Source organism: Melozone crissalis, unplaced genomic scaffold (genome assembly GCF_028551555.1).
Source record: "Melozone crissalis strain CALT ecotype California unplaced genomic scaffold, PUWL_Pcris_2 ptg000034l_1, whole genome shotgun sequence".
Lineage (NCBI taxonomy): Eukaryota > Metazoa > Chordata > Aves > Passeriformes > Passerellidae > Melozone > Melozone crissalis.
Window position 1 is genome coordinate 19,425,926 of NW_026535812.1, and position 18,147 is coordinate 19,444,072.

The 18,147-nt window shown below is 43.2% G+C and overlaps 1 protein-coding gene across 1 annotated transcript in view; it reads left to right on the forward strand.

Annotated features, from left to right (window-relative positions):
* The window catches only part of GNB4 (G protein subunit beta 4), a 29,320-nt gene extending 12,801 nt beyond the window's left edge, over positions 1 to 16,519 (forward strand). The window contains exons 2-10 of the mRNA XM_054282537.1: positions 2,844 to 2,940; positions 7,184 to 7,222; positions 7,914 to 8,020; positions 8,983 to 9,046; positions 9,763 to 9,925; positions 10,074 to 10,140; positions 10,275 to 10,476; positions 12,218 to 12,434; positions 13,578 to 16,519. Coding sequence (XP_054138512.1) covers positions 2,884 to 2,940; positions 7,184 to 7,222; positions 7,914 to 8,020; positions 8,983 to 9,046; positions 9,763 to 9,925; positions 10,074 to 10,140; positions 10,275 to 10,476; positions 12,218 to 12,434; positions 13,578 to 13,684 — 1,023 coding nt within the window. The 5' untranslated portion in view covers positions 2,844 to 2,883 and the 3' untranslated portion in view covers positions 13,685 to 16,519. The remainder of the gene's footprint in view (positions 1 to 2,843; positions 2,941 to 7,183; positions 7,223 to 7,913; positions 8,021 to 8,982; positions 9,047 to 9,762; positions 9,926 to 10,073; positions 10,141 to 10,274; positions 10,477 to 12,217; positions 12,435 to 13,577) is intronic.
* The last annotated feature ends 1,628 nt before the right edge of the window (positions 16,520 to 18,147 follow it).

Consider the following 18,147-nt stretch of genomic DNA (forward strand, 5'->3'; position numbering starts at 1 on the left):
TGCTGTGTGCTGGAAAGGAACTTTATTGCTCAAAGCTACAGTGAGCCAGTTCTAGAGTGAGCCTGGATTTAGTGGAAGTGTGTGCTGGTTTGAAGGCAGCTCTCTGCTCACTGGGGTTGACCTTGAACCACTGACACATTTCTGCTGAGCAGTGGTGCTTAAGGCTTTGCAGGTTTAGCACGTGCTGGTGCTGCTAGGGCTCTGCCACTGCTAAAAGTTGCTTTCAAAAATATGAAGGATCATTTTCCTTTTATTCACTTCAGAATTATTTTTTAACTGAAGACATGTGGGTGAGTGAGGAGGCTTCTGGAGTTTGTCCATGTAGGAACTTGGAGAAGTGTGACACAATTTAAAGTTGTGAAGTTTACCAGCTGTGCAGCTGCTGGTGCAGCTTGGTGCAGAAATGGCATTAGTGGTGAACAGTGCTGATAGGAGTGACATTAATTACCATTAACTTCATGTGCAGAATTGTCTTTGAATATCAGTGCAGTGCTACAGCCCATTCTCAGATTTGCTCACAGCTTTACCTATGAATGGAAAAATACCCTAACTTTGGGTGCTTGTGACTGGCCATGCGTGCTTCCAGCTGTGAATAATGTCACTTTCTTTCTGATCAGTGATTCTCTGTGAGAATTTGAAGTGACTGCAGAGCACTGAAGTGTGTGGCACAGCACAGGGCAGAAGCTGACTTCCCTTCTCAGAAAATTGGAGATGCATCAACTTCCCTGCTAGGAATCTTCATCTCCTGTTAAAAATAGCACATAAGACTGCTAAGCATTGGCAGGCAGCATGGCTGGCTGGCTTTAGACCTTTGAGACCATTGTTTTGTCTGTGTTACCTTTCAGTAGGTTCTGGAATAAAAAGGGAGAATCATACTGAAAAGGTTAATTTGGCGCTGTCATAACTGAAAGTGGGGCTATGTTTCATAGAGGTATCCCCATTAAAGGCATTAAGGTTGTAATTAAACTGATAGCCTATAAAGGTTTGTGATTAATGTGTGTGCTAAAGTCATGGTTTTAATGCTTAATCTTTAAAATTGGACACCAGTGTTGATGGCTTGTGTGTTATGCCTGCTGTGCATTCAGCAGTGTTAAATAGTCTGGGCTGCTGAAAAAGGAGCACAGTAGGAAATGGAGAAGTCTCCTGGAGAATTCCCATATGAATTACAACATCTTGGTAGTTGAACAGAGCACAGGTTTAGGGAAGGGGAATGTGTGAACCTCACAGTTTGCTTACATGTAGCTGGAAATACTGGTTAGAGCTGAGTCACCATCCCTGTCACTGCTGGGCATGATGGAGATGATCCAAGCCAATGTGTGTTTGTGAGCTGGTTCTGAAATGGACTTGGAGTGAGACCTGTGGCAAGCAGAGATTGAAAGGAAGTAGATGGATAATTAGCGAAGATACTTTTCTTCTTGAGAAGCAATAAACTTTGTAGCTCTCAAACACTTGTATAAACTCTTAGTTCAAGGATGACTTTTTTATTACAAATTGCATTGAACCAAGACTTCTCACTCTTTTAAATCTGTGTGGTGTTTTATAGATGGAAAAAACCTTTCCAGAGTCAGTCTTTCAGAGCACATCACTACTGAACTGCAGAGAACGAATAGCCAGATCAAATAAAGGGGTTTCCCCAGAGGTCTACAACTTACCAGACACACTGTGACCTTTTTTCTCTGGTTTTTGGCCATTTTTCAGTGTACTAAATAGGAAACATAGACTAACGTTTTGAATAGGTTCTTCTTCCTGCTTCTTTTCCTTCCTTCCTCAATTTTCATTTTGTGAGCAGTAGTCTGACTTGTCTGTCTTCCCCTACAAGCTAGAAGTGTTTTGGCTTTTTATATAATGTCATGGGACCACTATTGTCACCTTTCTGGTGTGCATTTTCTGTCATGAAAAAATTACAAATAAGTGCCTGGCTTGTCTGTGAGCAATTTACTTGATGTTGCTTTCACTGCAAGGATTTTGAAGTCTCCATGTGTGTGAATAGACTTAAGAGGTCTCTAGTGGTGTTTGACTGCACTGCTGTGCTGGGGATAAAAAACCTGAAAATTGATCTGAGGAAGCTTTGTTCAACACTGAAAAAATCAAATGCAAAAATCTGATTTGAAAAAAAATAATCTGAATGTGTGCCTGCATGTGGTCTTACTGTTAATTGATATTTTTATTAAATTGGCTTGGAGTCCTCATTCAGATGACAACTGCTTTAGGGAGCAGAGGGCTGTATCAGCACAAGGATGCTTTTAGGGAGGATTTGGTTTTTGCTATCCCTTCTCACTCTGTGGGTGCTTTTGAAATTTAAAGATCATTGTGTTTTGCCCAAAAAAAAAAAAAAAGAGAGAAAAAAGTGGAGATAATCTGTTATTTCAGCTGTAGTCTAGGATTCAGAAATTTCATGTTTAATAAAACCAAGTCTGCCCTGGATGTCCTGTGCCAGGTGCCTGTACCACAGCCCTGCTGAGCCCAGGGCAAACCCTGGGGGCAGCTGCAGCCTCTGCTCTGTGTTGCCATCCTGGGGCACAGCCTGACAGAGATCTCCGGGCGGGGGAGCAGGGAGCTGCTACAAAACAGGTTTGTAAAGTACAGTGGGTGGTTCTGTTGACAGTTGCTTTTGTATTTAAAATAGACTTCACTTAATTCTGCTTCTCGTGGTAATTCAGGAATTGAAATCACTTAGGTCTTGCCAAATTCATTAACACGGTGTACTAAAGGGAATGTCTGTTTGGAAGCCTTTCTAAAAGTAGAATAAAAATAAATATATACACAGATTCGTAGTTTTTTTTGTTATGTTTTCTAAAGAGGAAAAAAATAACTTTCAGTATCTCTTTCCCTCCTCTTGGCAGGTTTTCTTCACGAGTGGAGTGTGAGAAATAGAGGCTGAAGATGAGTGAGCTGGAGCAGTTACGGCAGGAGGCAGAGCAGCTGCGAAACCAAATCAGAGTAAGAATTGTCAACTGCTTCTTTTCCATGCTAAAACTCCTCCTTCATGGGAACAGACTGTAAAGATCTCCTCCCTTTTGGGAACAAACTGTAAAGATCTAGCAGTTGTTCCAGTTTAACTCGTGCAGAGCTTAAAATATTTTCAGAATATTTGAGTAAAAATCAGAAAAGCCATTGGTGTAATGAAGTAAATTTGTACTATTTCTTGAAGAAAATGCTTTATTTTCTGTTGAGGTTTGCTGAGTTTTGGTGCTGGGGGGTGTATGTGTTTCTGCAAGTTCTATGTTCTGGGTTTTTAGAAACAGAAGGGAGCAGCAAACTCCTAGAACCTAGGCCTGACAAGTTTGGCTTAAGGGTGTTAGAAGAGCTTGGTCCTGGGCTAAAGGTGGCACCTGATGTTAAAGCAGGAGTGTGAGAGAGCCTTCCAGAATGGATGTCATTTCTACAAGCACTGTTTCTTGGCTTCCTGTAGAGTTTATTTTTATTAAATGCTGATGCCTCCATACAGGCTATTTTTTTGTTGTATTTACTCAGTGAAGATAAACCAAGGATGAGCTGTCATGCCCAAAGTTAGTTTTCCAGGAATCTTCTGCAACGTGCATTTATATGTCAGTGATGCAGTTTTCAGGGAAGTATAATAAAGATCTTCAAAGTCTGTTTATTTTTCATCAAAATTTTCAAAGCACGAAGCATTCATAAATCTGATTTATATGGGAATGGCTTAAAGAATAAAGAGTACAGATTTCTCAGAATGTGTTGCATGCACAGAGGCTTTTTTTAGCATGGCACTTTTTTTAGTGCTGGCAGCAGTTGCTGTGTGGTGTCTCCTGCGAGGTGTGAGGCTGCTGGGGGTGTCAGCCTCGTGCTGAGCACACTTGGTGTGTCAGGGCTGTGCTGGGGCAGCTGCTGCTCATTCAGAGCCATCCAGGGATGCCTCTGTGTCCTGCTCTCACTTCACATCCTCTGGAAAGACAAGGTGGGGATCAGGCAGTGCTGTGCCACTGTGCCCCTTCCACCTGCTCTGTAGAGGAAACAAGGAATTTTTTAGCTTAAAATACTATTTATTTTTGTTCCAATTGAAGCTTTACTACAGAATTATGCTGCTAAAAGGGGTTCATAATTCTTCAGTTCTTCTCTGCATGATGTGTAAAGACTTTATCATGGTGTTATGTTGAGGGGAGCCAGTTGAGTCTTTGTTCAGTCTCACACAATTGGTGAGTCTGGTTTCATGTAAAGCTGTGGGAAGAAAGAGCTACCAGGCAAGTTAGAGGGCTTAGAGTGTGCTGCAGGAATGTTTGCTTACTTTTTAAATTTTGGAGCACAGAAATGTGATGGACTCTTGGGTAATGGCTCCATTTTGTGGCTTTAGGTTGATTTAACATTTCCTTTGTAACTCAACCACCCAGACTGGAAACTGGATCTGTCAGCTGTAGCTCAGTAACCTTGGTTCTCTTGCCTTTGGGGTCCCTTGGCTCAGCAATGGCAATTGGTGATTCCCTCTTGGCATCTGAGTGCAGGCCTGGACACATTGTACTTAATTCTAACTTCAGATCCTTGGGCAATTAAAAATGCTTCTGATGACTTAATGTCCATAAAACTTTCTGATCAAATACTTCAATTTCATATTTGAAGAGATGGCTGCTTATCTTGCTAATCAAATCATTGCACAGTTTTTGTTTGGGATGGGTAAGAGGATAGATACAGGATCTGGAAATAGGGGATTTAAGTGTCAAGAATATCTACTGGGCTGATTATTTTCAGGATTTATTTTTGATGCACTCCTTAAAAGAGATGAGGTCACTAACTGCATTTGATGTTTTATGTACAGCTAGCATTTTTCTGTCTTAGTCGTGGACAACTCTTGGGTTTTGTCTGGTATTTCCTCTAACAATATAATCACAGAAAATCAGCTTTGTGCCTAGAAGTGAGGTCCAGATAAGATTGTACCTAACAGTGTCCTGAGGTGTAGAAACTGCAGTGCAGAGCTGTTGATTCCCCAATGGACTTCAGTCTGCAATATTTTAGAAGGGTTTCATGGCTATTAATTTTATTTTTGCAGTATCTAGATGATGTGTCTCCCCATGCAGCTGGAGCTCTGGTCTGTGCACAGACAATGCACAGCCTGAGAGTGCAGGAATCTGTAGTGCAGGAAGGTGGAACAGTGAATTGTCAGATATCTGTCAGATGGCTTGATGGCTAAAATTAATTCTTAGTTCTGTCTGTAATGAAATTCCCATGTCATACATGTGTCCTCACTGTGAGAACTGAAATTGAGGATAATTTCAATTTTTAGAAGTGTTGCTTACTTGGCACAGTGTCATTCAAACCAGAAATTTTGGACAAATAACACTATATTTAAAAAATACAGGTAGTTGGGGAGAAAAACTGCAACCTGAAGTGTGTGCTAGGAAAGTCTGGGGGCTGCACACTGATCAAGCAGTTGGATTTTTCTCACAAATTTTGCATTGTCTTGCTGCATGAACTGAAAAAAAATCTGCAATTACATAAAGAAGTTTTTTATGTTTTGACACTAATGATTATGTTATGGTGATGCATATGTAGAAATACAGTTTCAAGGTAAGAATTAAAATAGCCTGTTGAAAGTCTCCTTTTCCTGCAGTTTTGCCAATTGTATGGCAAGTATTAGCCTCAAATACAGGAGTTGCTAATAGCTTGCTCTTAAAGAGCAAAAAAGCTTTGTTTCATTCAGACTGCATTCAGAATTCATTTTATGTTGAACATTTTTAGCTATTTCAGGACAATCCAACAAGTAGTCATTTAAAATGCAGTGTGTTTCTTCCTGTGGATGAAATAAGTCCCGAGTGCTAAGGGATTTGCTGCTCTGGTATTTTAAACCCCTGCTGATTCCAGACGTCAACATTTTATAAATATTTCTACAGTTCAGACATTATAAAAATAAGTTGAGATGACTTAATCCACTCTCAGGCTTGCTTTTTGGGAGGAGAGCTACAAAGGGTGGTCAAAATAAACATGCACTTAAGAAATGTTAAAGTTGCAATGTCAAGTAACTCTCGAGCAAGAGCTTGAAAAAACCTGAAGATCCCAGCCTGATCATGTTGAAGCAGATCCAAAATGTGCAAGCAAATGTTTCTGTTCCTGCTCTCGAAGGGACAGACTGAACAATCTGCACAGACTGAACTTGGGAGGGACACACCAAGTGCTGCTGAAGAGGCACCATTGTTTTTGGGTGGCTGCTTCACTGGTTGCACAAGGTGGAGAAATTTCCAGGAGTTGAGAGGGTTCTGTGGCTGCTCCTGGTGATGTTTTAACTTCAATTTGTGCTGCACAGCTCCTGCCTAACTTCAAGCCCTTTAAGCCATTTTGTCAGAAGGAGGACAGGCCATGCCTGGGTGTCCTGGGAAGGGCCCTGGGCTGCAGGAGAGCAGAGCAGTCACAGCTGGGACTGAAACCAGCCCTTGCACAATCTGTGCCGCAGGGGAGGCTCAGAGGAGCTCACCTGTGCCAGGGTTCAATGTGGGACTGAATTACACAATGAAAGTCAAGTCTGTTTTCTAGGTCAGGTTGAATCATATGCAGGAAACAAGTCCTGTGTCCATAGAGTCTGAGATAAGGAAAAACCCATGGAGTGTCTGTGTGGAGATCTGGGCACCACCCATTCCATGAAATGGGTGAGGGTGTCACTGGGCCATTTGTTTCCCTTCCATTTGTGTCAAGTACATCATCACTAAGCCTTGGTAATCCTGCTGTCTGTCCTGCTCCTGGCATCCTGCCTGCTGATTTTCACCCTTCTCTCCCAGCCAGCAGGAGGGTTAATGTGGGCACAGAGCTTGCTAATGCTGTGTAACATGTGGTTGCTTTTCCAGGTGGATCAGTTCTTCCCTTGTGCTCAGCACACCCTGAGCAAGCACAGCCAGCCCAGGGAAGGAGTACAGGGAACAGGGTAGGCACTGGGACTTCAGGATGGCTCCAAATGCCTTTGAATCCCATAGTCTGTAGAAAGGGAGATTCAAAGGCTGCTGGGGCATGGCCTTTCTTAAGTCCCTCTTCCTCCACCACCCCTCGTTGTGTGCCATTGCTTTTTAGATTCCTTGCACAATAAAACAGATTAGGGTGACAGAAGGAATATTGGCATGTCGGTTGGTGGTGCTGTGTGGCTTTGAGTGTGTTGACATTTAGTTCAAGAGTTCCTTTTCCTTTAGACCCTCTCACCTGATGCTCAGTGTTACCTTTCCAATTCAACTTGGTCCATTTTCTGTTTCAGGATGCCAGGAAAGCCTGTAGTGACACAACTCTTGCTCAGGTATGTTCCTGCTCTTTGTGTAGGCTGTTTCTTGAGAGATGAAAAATAAAAATATCACTTTGTGACTCTGGCATGTTCCTGTTCAGTATCTGAAAGAATAAAGTGAAAGAAGCCTTCGGAAATGTACAGTGTGTTTGTTTAGTTTTAAATAAGTGTATAAAGCCCCACCAAAAAACCCAAATAAACAAAACAGCACAAAACCCCAACCAGTCAACCCCCCTCCACTATCTTTATGGATCTTGCTTCCAGTTTACCTTTTAAGTACAGTATGTTTCTTGTGTTAAATATATTTAGAAAGACTTAAATATCTTTTAGCAGTTTTTTGGAAACAGAATTATTTTGCATATAAAGTTCTGCCATGCTTTAAAAACTAACAGTGCAGTAAATACTGAAGCATTTTCTTTCATTGGTTTAAAATGAAAACTTTGAGATTTAATAATCTGAAATAGTAAAATGTACAAGTATTTTAAAAGAGCTTCCTGAAGTTTCATTGTGACCACTGTGGAGTGTGTTATGTCTCTGTAAAATCTGTTTGTGTCGGTGTTGCTGGGTGTACACCACTATCCTATTTTTTAATGGTTTTTGTTGTGTGCCAAGATAGATAATCTATCAAAGTTCAAATGTATTTTTGTTATCTTGTGCGTTAAAAATAGTTCCCAGTATCTCAGGGGTTTGTTTGGTTTATTTTTAGATCACAACAAGTCTGGACTCCGTGGGTCGAATCCAAATGCGAACCCGGCGCACGCTCAGAGGTCACTTAGCCAAAATCTATGCCATGCACTGGGGATCTGATTCCAGGTGTGTACTGGGAGCTTGAACCTGCCAGGGAAGGGCTGGGGATCCTCCTGGCACCTTCACATTAATGTCAGCTCAGAGGTCCCTTAGCCAAAATCTGTGCCATGCACTGGGGATCCGACTCCAGGTGTGTACAGGGAGCTTGGAGCTGCCAGGGAAGGGCTGGGGATCCCAGTGGCACCTTCAGTTCGATGTCAGGCCCTGGGAGCTGATGGAGTGGAGCTGCTGCCCCTGCAGGGGATCACAGACTAGCACTGCTGGGGGTTCAGAGTAGAGATACTTTGCTTGTTCTTGCCATAGGCATTTTGCTTTCTCCTTCTTTCAATTTTAGCTTAAGTTTTTGAGTCTTGTTTCAGCAATAGAGAGTATGTGATGAGACATATTTTTTGGAATGTTGGAAATTGTGCATTCCAAACTGTTGAAGAATTTTGTAACTTCTATGGTAGGGATTTAAAAACTTTACTGACAATTTTTTATTTCATTGAAAAAAGATCCTTTTGTACCTAGCGGGAAAAGTAACTTGGAGTTTTGTTCTGCTGCCTTTAGAGCAGCTGATGGTGAGGTGTAAACACTGCCTCTGTATTGTGTCCTCCAGGGAGGAATTCATCTAGAATCTGTTCTCAAGATTTATTTTTGCCTAAATTCCTTATTTGCTTTTGTGTAACTGTGTAGTTATATGAATAATGAAAGCAGTTGTGGGGAGAGTTCATAAAATGTGCTTTTAGTGAGTTGTGCACTTGTGTTCATTTTCAATCATGAGTCTCTGTGGGATTCCTCAGTCAGGTGATATGGAGATCTAAATCTTTGCAACAAATGCACCCTGTCAATAAAAAGAAAAAAGCAGAAGGTAATAAAGAAATTATGAAACTTCTGAATCACTTGATAATCATGCATGATGTATGTGTATTTTGAGGTTTTTTTTGTTTGTTTTGTATTAACATATTTTATTTTGTGTTCATATTTAGGCTACTAGTCAGTGCTTCTCAAGATGGAAAATTAATTATTTGGGATAGTTACACAACAAATAAGGTAGTTATTTATACTCCTTATCAATAATTCATGTATAATCTGTGTGTTTGAATGGGCTTGTGTCTGTCTTTTACCATGGTTGCAAATCAAAAATCAAAAGTAGTCTTTCTCATTCAGTCAGTCTTTTTGTTCCTTTCATGGCTGGGTGAGTACCAGTGATGTGTTGTAGGTTGTGTCTCTGAAGCAATAGTTAATTACATAATAACATGTAACATTTTCACTCTTACTTGCCTAGTGCAGTAGCTGTAGCTCTCTGCCTGTGTGGTGTCGCTTCTAAAACTAACTTGGTTTTGAATTATAGAACTACACAACCTCAGAATTTACAAGAGTGCTTTGGGTTTGAGGGCAGAGGAAGGAGAAGGAAGGAAAACAGCTGTTAGGGAAAAGCTTAGGTAGTGTGGAGTGGAGCTGTGCTTCTGTAAACCAGGCAGTCTCCATGGGGACAGCCATCCTGCTGTATATATAACAACCTGTGGTTTAAAGATGTAAATGAGTTGGACAGAGAAATCTTAACTAGAATAAACGAGGACTGTAAATGTGTAAGTTTACAATAGCTTTGCTATGAAATCATGTACCGAAGATCTGGTATCTGTCACCAGGAGCTGTGGGTGTGTACAATGCAGTGGGTTGGGTGTGATGGGCTGTAAACCCAGGTGCTGGTGCTGGGGGTGCCCCGTGGCCCCGGTGTGTGCTCTGAGCCTGCAGTGTCCCTGCAGATGCACGCCATCCCCCTGAGGTCCTCCTGGGTGATGACCTGTGCCTACGCTCCCTCGGGCAACTACGTGGCGTGCGGGGGCCTGGACAACATCTGCTCCATCTACAACCTGAAAACCAGGGAGGGCAACGTGCGCGTGAGCCGCGAGCTGCCGGGCCACACAGGTCAGTGCTGCTGCTCCAGGGGACAGCCCTGCTGCGGGCTGGCACTGCCTCTGCTCTGCTGCTGTGGCACAGCTTGGGGCTGTTCTTGCATTTCCACCTTCAGTCTTTACTCCTGGGTCAAACCCTTACACAACTGTTTTGTTTTTAGGATACTTGTCCTGTTGTCGCTTCCTAGATGACAACCAAATTGTCACTAGCTCAGGAGACACCACTTGGTGAGTTTTTGAGCTCTGTTGGCCTTCTACCATCCCCTCTTTCTTCCTTTAATTTTTTCTCTCCAGTGCCTTAATTTGTATTTAAAATTTGAACTCTGAAGTAACGACAGACGTTGTGTTAACTCCATCTGCAGTGCTTTGTGGGACATAGAGACTGGCCAGCAGACCACCACGTTCACTGGGCACACTGGAGATGTGATGAGCCTCTCCCTGAGCCCAGACATGAGGACTTTTGTCTCGGGCGCCTGCGATGCCTCCTCGAAGCTTTGGGATATCCGCGATGGGATGTGCAGGCAGTCCTTCACGGGGCACGTGTCAGACATTAATGCAGTTTGTGTAAGTGATTCTCCTGCTTCCACGTGGGAAGAAAGGGGGAGGATAAAGGCTACATTTGCATGAATTCAGCTTAGAGTCTACTGAGCTGCTTTGATTTAAAATCAGTTAGTTAGGGTAGAGAATGTTAAATTGTATGTAATGGAGAAGGTTGTGTAATAACTTACAATCTACTTTGTAAGTGAATTATTATTGCCATTATCTGTGATGCACTGTGCTGTTCCTGGAATAGTTTCCCCTGTGTTTTTATTCAGTAATTGAGACATCACTTTTTTTAAGAAGTAAAGAATGGACTAGGGAAACTTTTTTGAAGCATGGCAACGTGTTAAAAACTGAAAATTGTAGATAAATGCAGAATACTGAGAGGGTAAAACACAGCCAAACATCCTCATCTTAAAGTTTTTTAGTTGAACAAAAAGAGCTTTCAGTGAAGTATTCTGGAAGGCAATTAAAATTAGTATTGATATTGAATATTCCCTGGAATAATATGGTAATATTTAGAAAGTGGATTATATTTCCCCTCTGTCATAGTAACACTATGTTCTGATCTGCAAGATCCAGGCTCTGGTAAATAGAGAAAGAAATCTAAGTCGAAGCTGCATCTGTTTTTGATAAACATGAAAAATTGTTAAGGCTGAGAAAATACCAAACACATGACCAGTACAAAAATGCAGTTCCTATACTTAGACCTGAACCCTGAGATGTGCAGGGCTCTCTCCATTCCCATTTCAATCAATATTGCTGTTGAGAGAATAACTCGGATTTGGAATAGATTTTTTTAGGAAATTGAATTGTTTGTTTGCAGTATTCTGTCTTGGCTGAGCCAGCCTGGCTGACCAGCTCAGGATGGAACACTGTGTTCCACTTCAGCCAGGATGTGCAGAGCTGGGGTTTGCTTCATTTTGTAGGAGTCAGTGGCATCCCTGTGACTGCTCTTAGAGCACACCCAGGAGCTGCCTGGCTGTAATTCCAGTCACTCAGGTGTCCCCAGTTATTGGAATATGAATCCCAATATTACCAGTTAGATTGTGCCTGGGCCAGTCTGACCCTTGCTGCTAGGCCAAAGGCAGCAGCTGTGGTGTATCACCCCAGAGACACCTTTAGCTTGCTGGAGATTGCAGCTGGGCACTGAACAGGCTTGTTAGGGACTCCGTTTACCTCAGGAAGGAAGGCTTCAGGCGAATGGTGAGGAGGAAAAGGAGATGGATTCTGCTGGAGAGTTTATATCCAGAGGTTTATTCCATGGTTATAGAGGTCTGAATGTAGGCAACTGCTCCAAGAGAATGCCGACCGCATGGCCTGATTACCTTTTTAAGCTCCTGGGGCAGGGGGAGGGGAGGGGACAGGTGAGCCACCAACCAGGTGAGAGGGGCAGGGACTCAGGGGGGAATGACACCTAGACAGGCCAATGACCCCTGGGCCTGAGGGGCATCCTTTGAACTTGCTGGAATGTTAAGCCTGATTGACAGGACTCACTCAGCAAGGGGCGAGGGGGAAGAGGTACAGGCACACCTGGGAGGTGACCTGGAAGTCTAAAATGGGACATTACAGCACACCGCAACACCCAGTGCTGTTCCAGAGGTGTTCCCTTTCATAGCTGCGTACATGCATCATCCAACATGCAGAAATACAACAAACCGTTCTGCCTTTGCCTGGTGAAACAGTGCTGTGCTGTGTCCAGCTCAGCATGACCAGTGTCTGTTCCATGCTGAGCCCCCGTGTCTCACCCCCACGTTTCTGGCAGTTTTTCCCCAACGGCCACGCGTTCGCCACGGGCTCCGACGACGCCACGTGCCGGCTGTTCGACCTGCGCGCGGACCAGGAGCTGATGATGTACTCGCACGACAACATCATCTGCGGCATCACCTCCGTGGCCTTCTCCAAGAGCGGCCGCCTGCTGCTCGCCGGCTACGACGACTTCAACTGCAACGTCTGGGACACCCTCAAAGGGGAGAGGGCAGGTGAGCACACGGCCACGGGTGGTGCACAGTGCAGAGCCAGGGTGCTGCTGGTGTGGATCTGCTGGATTCCTTTAGTGCTGTTTTCTCTCGAAATGGCATCCTTTTATTTGTCTTCCAGAAGTCACACTGCATTTCAGTTCCATCTCTGTGGTGTGAGCAGTAAATGAGGCAGGAGAACAGGCCTGTTGTTGGGCTTTACAGATCTGTGTGCTGGGAGATCCCAGCTCTCGAGGCTGAGGAATGCCCTCCAAAATTGCATCTACAGGAAATGTATTTCACTGAAGTGTATGAGATTAAGTAGTGCAGAATTACACGTTTGCATTGTGTTTTGCACCCATGAGTGGCAGTAATTCAGATGTAGCTACAGGAGTCTTTTGGCTTTGCATTCCCTGCTGTTGGGAGAAAGGGAAAGTGGAAACTTCTGGTCCTTGAATCAGTCACTTTTGTCAGCACACAGCATGTTTTATAGCACTGCTATTTCTTTCTCACTTCTTAGAGTAACTTAAATGCTTGGGCCTGGTTCAGTTCTGAACATCAGTTCTGCTGTCCAGACTGAACACAAATCCTTTTCCTTAGTTCTGCTACACCTGGATGGGGAATCTTGGGAGAGCAGACAAGGGCAAGAAGACTTAGAGAGAAAACAGAACCAAAGCAGGAAAGAGGCAGGCTAGTGCTGCTCTTCTGTTTGCCACAATATATGGGGGATTTGTAATCCCTAGGGCTTGCAAAACTTGAGAAACTCAAGGTAGTTAATGCATCCAGGGCTTTGTCAGGAGACATCACACTGGATTTTGGAAGTGCTTGATGGCTGAAATTGTGGATAGCACTGTAGAAAACAGGGAAAAGCCACTAGAGAGCCAGATTAGGGGAGACATCTATGGGACAGAAAGGAGAAGTCATAAGGGCAGAGAGAAAAATGGAGGCAATATTGTGTGTAGATATTTTTACATACCTTATGGTTGGATTTTTTGATAAGGCTGTTACAGTCTATGTGGTTCCTCAGAGTAAAGACAAAAAAGAAGAATTAAGATCTTGCATTGTATCTTTTTTAGTACACTTAAGACTTACTTGGGAGAGCAGAGTAACAACTGAGGTCCTTGGCATCTTGCAGACGCTGAACTTCCATTGTTTCTTCTTTTCCAGGTGTCCTGGCTGGCCATGACAACCGTGTCAGCTGTTTAGGTGTTACTGATGACGGCATGGCTGTAGCTACAGGGTCTTGGGACAGTTTTCTCAGAATCTGGAATTAACTGGGAGCCAAACATGTACATTCTCCATTTGAGATCTGGAGAGATCAATGCTGCAGCCTATAGCTGTGAAATAACATTTCTACCTTGTATTTGCAGGTGAAGTTTTTCTATTCACTGATTATTACACAAAAAGGCTTTCTGTAAACTAGAAAAAAAAATCAAGTGAAGTAATAGGGGAGGGGGGAAGAAATCACTGACTTTTTAAAAGGGGCCAGCACACATAATCATGGTGACCGACAAACTAAGAGCCAGTCTTTTTGTTTTTGGTGGTTTGGTTAGATTGTCCTTGAAGGGTTTTTGCTTGTGCTCAGTCTGCTAATCCTGTACTTTTTTTTGTACATAACAGAATATACACATTATAGCAGCCAATCATGTAACATTTGTCTGTATGTAAAGAAATATGTTTGCATTTTTTATGGAATTACATTTATAGCTTTGCTTTTAACCTGAGATGTCACTTCTGAGTTTTGTAGTGGGTGAACTAGATTGCTGTTTTAAATGTTTTTGTGAATTTACTGTAGATAAAGTGAAGCCAATGGTATGTATGTGTTTTTTATAATGGAAGGCATTTGAATTTTTTTTAAAGGCCCTGGAGACTCCCAGTTAATACCTACAGCCTTATTCACTCACTTCTTGACCTGCTTGCCTGTTTTTGATCAGGGGGTTCTTCCTTGAAGCCAGTGGTTCCTGGTTCATCCATTGGCAGTCATGACCTCCAAACACCCAGGAGTTAATGCCAGGTAGACTTGCACCAACAGCAGAAATAATTGGAAAATAAAGTAAATCCAGATGTTTTAGCTTCCTCCCTGCAGGCTTTTGCATCAGTTATTCCATGCAGTCTGTGGGTACAGAAGCCAAGTGGCCAAGTGCCGTGGCCAGCTCAGCTCTGGCCACACGTGTGGGTTTGGCTCCTCACAAGCTGCAGCTGATGTGCACTCCCAGTGCCTTGGCTGCTGCTCAGAGCCCAGAGCAGTGTGTGCAGAGATTGCTCATTCCACACCAACTGAGAAATTCAGGACTTTGCTTCAATTCCTAAGGAGGATTTAACTGTGCAGTTAATTGCTTGTAATTCCTCTCCAAATTCAGGGGTTGCCAAAGCACTCCACAGCCAAAAGTGCTTGTTGTTAGTTCTGTGCAGTGTGAATTACCAAAGGAATTGTGTAACTTAACTGCACCTGTGTGACCCCTGAAAACTTCCCTGAGGATATGTGCTTGTTCTGTGTGCTCTGAGGGCTGTGCCATGGGGGTTTAGTGATGCCAGATATTCTGCAGCTCCAACACTGTAAATGGCCATTTCTGCTCCTTTCCTGATTTGATTCTGATTTTGCTGTCAGTTGTTTAGAAATCTCACCAAGTAAGTTCATGCAGAGACAGGAAAATCATGTGACTGATGCCCATTTGAAACTGCCCAGGGAGGATGCTGAACTTTTTGGTGCCTGGCAGCATGTCTGCACTCCCAGTGGATGTTCCCTTGGGAATCTGAACATCTGTGGCTATTTTGGAATGGGGGATTAAGTCTATTGGCTTCTCTTAAGTGACTTATTTTAAAGATAATGTGAATTTTAAATCACCAGGTTGGAAGATGATGTTAGCTGTCTTTCATTGGAACTGATGAGGAGTCTGGGTGTCTCTGGGTCAGGTAGGAAAGAGAAGGACCCAGAATCCTGTAGTATATCCAAAGGATTTCTGGCTGAGATGACTTCTGTCAAGTTTCTGACATTTTTTAATCCTAAACTTCAGTACTTCCAGACTGTGCCTGTAAACTCGCCATGTCTATAATGGTGAAGGTGCCAATAAATGTACCAGTCAATCACGGTAAATTCACTTTTAAAATAAGAAAAAGGCGCTTCTTATACTGGAGAAGGAACATTTCCTAACAGCAGCCTGTGGTGTAGGACCAAAATCCCACTGTATTGTGTCTCACAGCAATTCCTCAGTGTTTTGCTTTGTGATCTGTCTGCATTTATAGAACTACTATGGAATTCTTGTAACTCTCTAAAGTGAGCAGCTCTTTGGGATCTTGCAGACTCAGTTTATTTTTTAGTGGTGCACTTGATTATTTTTTTTAACTCACAGCTGCCTTGAGTGAATCATTCTGGAAATTTGTTACTAAGGAATTTTAAGAAAATATTCTTTTTCTAAAAGAATTCTTTTCCATAGAAGTGTGTTTTGAACCAATTTCCTAGTCAACACCTTTGCTGAGACAGGTGCCATTTTTACATTCTGGTATTAAAACTGGTTTCTACCTGTGAAACTCCAAAACCAATTTTACAGCTGTATATAACTTTTCTTACCAGTTCAGGTAGCCTGTAACAGTGGTAATGGCTCTTGTACAGGTATTACTGCAAATAACTTCACTGTCATTGTTGGATGGCTGTTGCCTCTTGGATTCAGCTGCTTTTAAAGTAAATCCTAAGGAATGCCAACTACTTGCTGAGGTGTCCAACAGCATCACAGAGCTCTGCTGCCTCTGCTCCTCGCTCAGCCGGGTCTGAGGGGCTCTGCTGTCAGCACACGGGACCTGGGGGAAGCCCGAGCGCGGCGGGGAATCGGCGTTGGTGCAGCTTTGGGCCTGGAGGAAGCTGTGACAGATCCTGCCCAGGTGATGGTTGCTGTTCATTCCTGCCCTGGCTGTGGGTTGTTTTCCAAGCCTGCAGATTCCAGTACCACAGCTACTGTGTGGTGCCACAGAATGACTCAGGCTGTGACATTCCCTTCTTTAGGCTGGCAGGGACCTCTGGAGGTCGATGCCCCGGCTCAAGTGGAGGTGGCTTTTATGGTAAAAGCTCAAACTCCTCCTAAAAGAAGGAAGGTAATGAAATGACCCTTGATAGGTTTTACCCCAGCTTTGAATTTCAAAGACACTGGTGTGTGCCTGCAGTTGGCATGGGCCCAGGAGTGCAGCTTGTGTGACTGCACCATGACAGCAAACTTGCTCACAGCAGGTCTTGCAGCATGAGTGGGCTCATCTTCACTGGCTTTAGAAGTTTGTAGCCAGGCTACATCCTTAGCTGAATTTCAGATAAGTTGTGTCATTACAGAACTGGAGTAAGCAAGAGCATTGTGCCAAACAGTGGCAGAGCAACTCTTGCCCAGCCTCTCTTCTAAAGGCAGTCTGTTACGGCTTGGGAAGCAGAACCATGTGCTTGATGTAACAAGGTTTAGTTTATTCTGGTAGAGTTTGTCACCATTTTCTAATGTGATCTAACTTTCCAATAGAGAGTTCTCCCTTCAGGCAAGTGCCCAGCCTGGGCTTGTTCCCATGTAGCCTTGGATGGCTGTTTATTGGTGGAGAAAGCAGTTTGAGATTCTGGAAACCACAGAAAGCTGCTGTGGCTTCGTGCTGATGTTTGCTCATGCACTTCAGTAGTGTGGCCTGGTTCCATCTGCCTGCAGCCCTTCTCCCTGCACACACTGCTGTGCTCAACTGCAGACCCATGGCAGGGCTGGCAGAGCCAACAGCTCCGTGGATTGACAGGATTTGTGCCACTCCAAAGGGAATGTGCATTAAATAAAGAGGCTTTTCCTGCCCCAGGACAGGCCTGACCTTGCCTTGGCAAGGCTGAGCTGGAGCAGCAGCAGGTCTCAGTGGGTCCTTACTGTAATGCATGGGCTGGAAGTAGTTGACTCCTTCCTTCAGTTGTGTAACCGCTCATCCCTTGATGAAGTTCACATTAATTACTTTAAGATGGAATGAAAACATTGTGAAAACATTCCCAGAGTTGTAGTCTGTCCTCTCTGGGGACACTGTCACCTCCACTAGGTTTAGTGCTGTGCTTTAAGATGTTGGTGAGAGTTTTGGCTAATTGGACTAGTTGGTATCAATGGTTGTGTAGCAGAATGGCTGGTTTTGAGATAGCATTTCCTGTCCAAGTACTTAGCATGGGTTGATGGTGCACTGTGTATCCAGTACTCTGGCATGCATGCTGGTCACACTCCTCCTACACTTCAGAGGCACCAGAGCCTTTTATCCAATTGCTGGTTATGTAAAATACATGCAGAATGTTAATGCAGTGTTGTTATGGTAAATGTGTGAACAGTGTTACTAATTGATATAACTGATAACAGATTACATGTGCCTGACATCCTTATACCACACAGTATGTTTAGGTTTTAACTAATATGGACTTCGGTGGAATAGTCTTAGGTATTTCAAGCCTTTGTTTTACTTACACAATGGTGCTCTCTTTGTGTTTTTCTTTTATTTTTTTTAAATAAAAGCATCTGAACACTTGCAGTACATATTACATCCAAAGGAGTCCAAAGCAAAGTGCTTCTAAACATGCTAAATTTTACTTTGCCTTTAGTTCCCAGCATCTCTCATCAGCTTTTTTTGTTTTGTTTTTACTTGTTGCTGACTACTTTGGAAAACTTTGGTAATGTTACCAATTATGAAGTGATTCTGCACTGCCTTTGGATTATGTATGTATTCAGAAACAGTCTTAAGGCTTTTATTTAAGCTA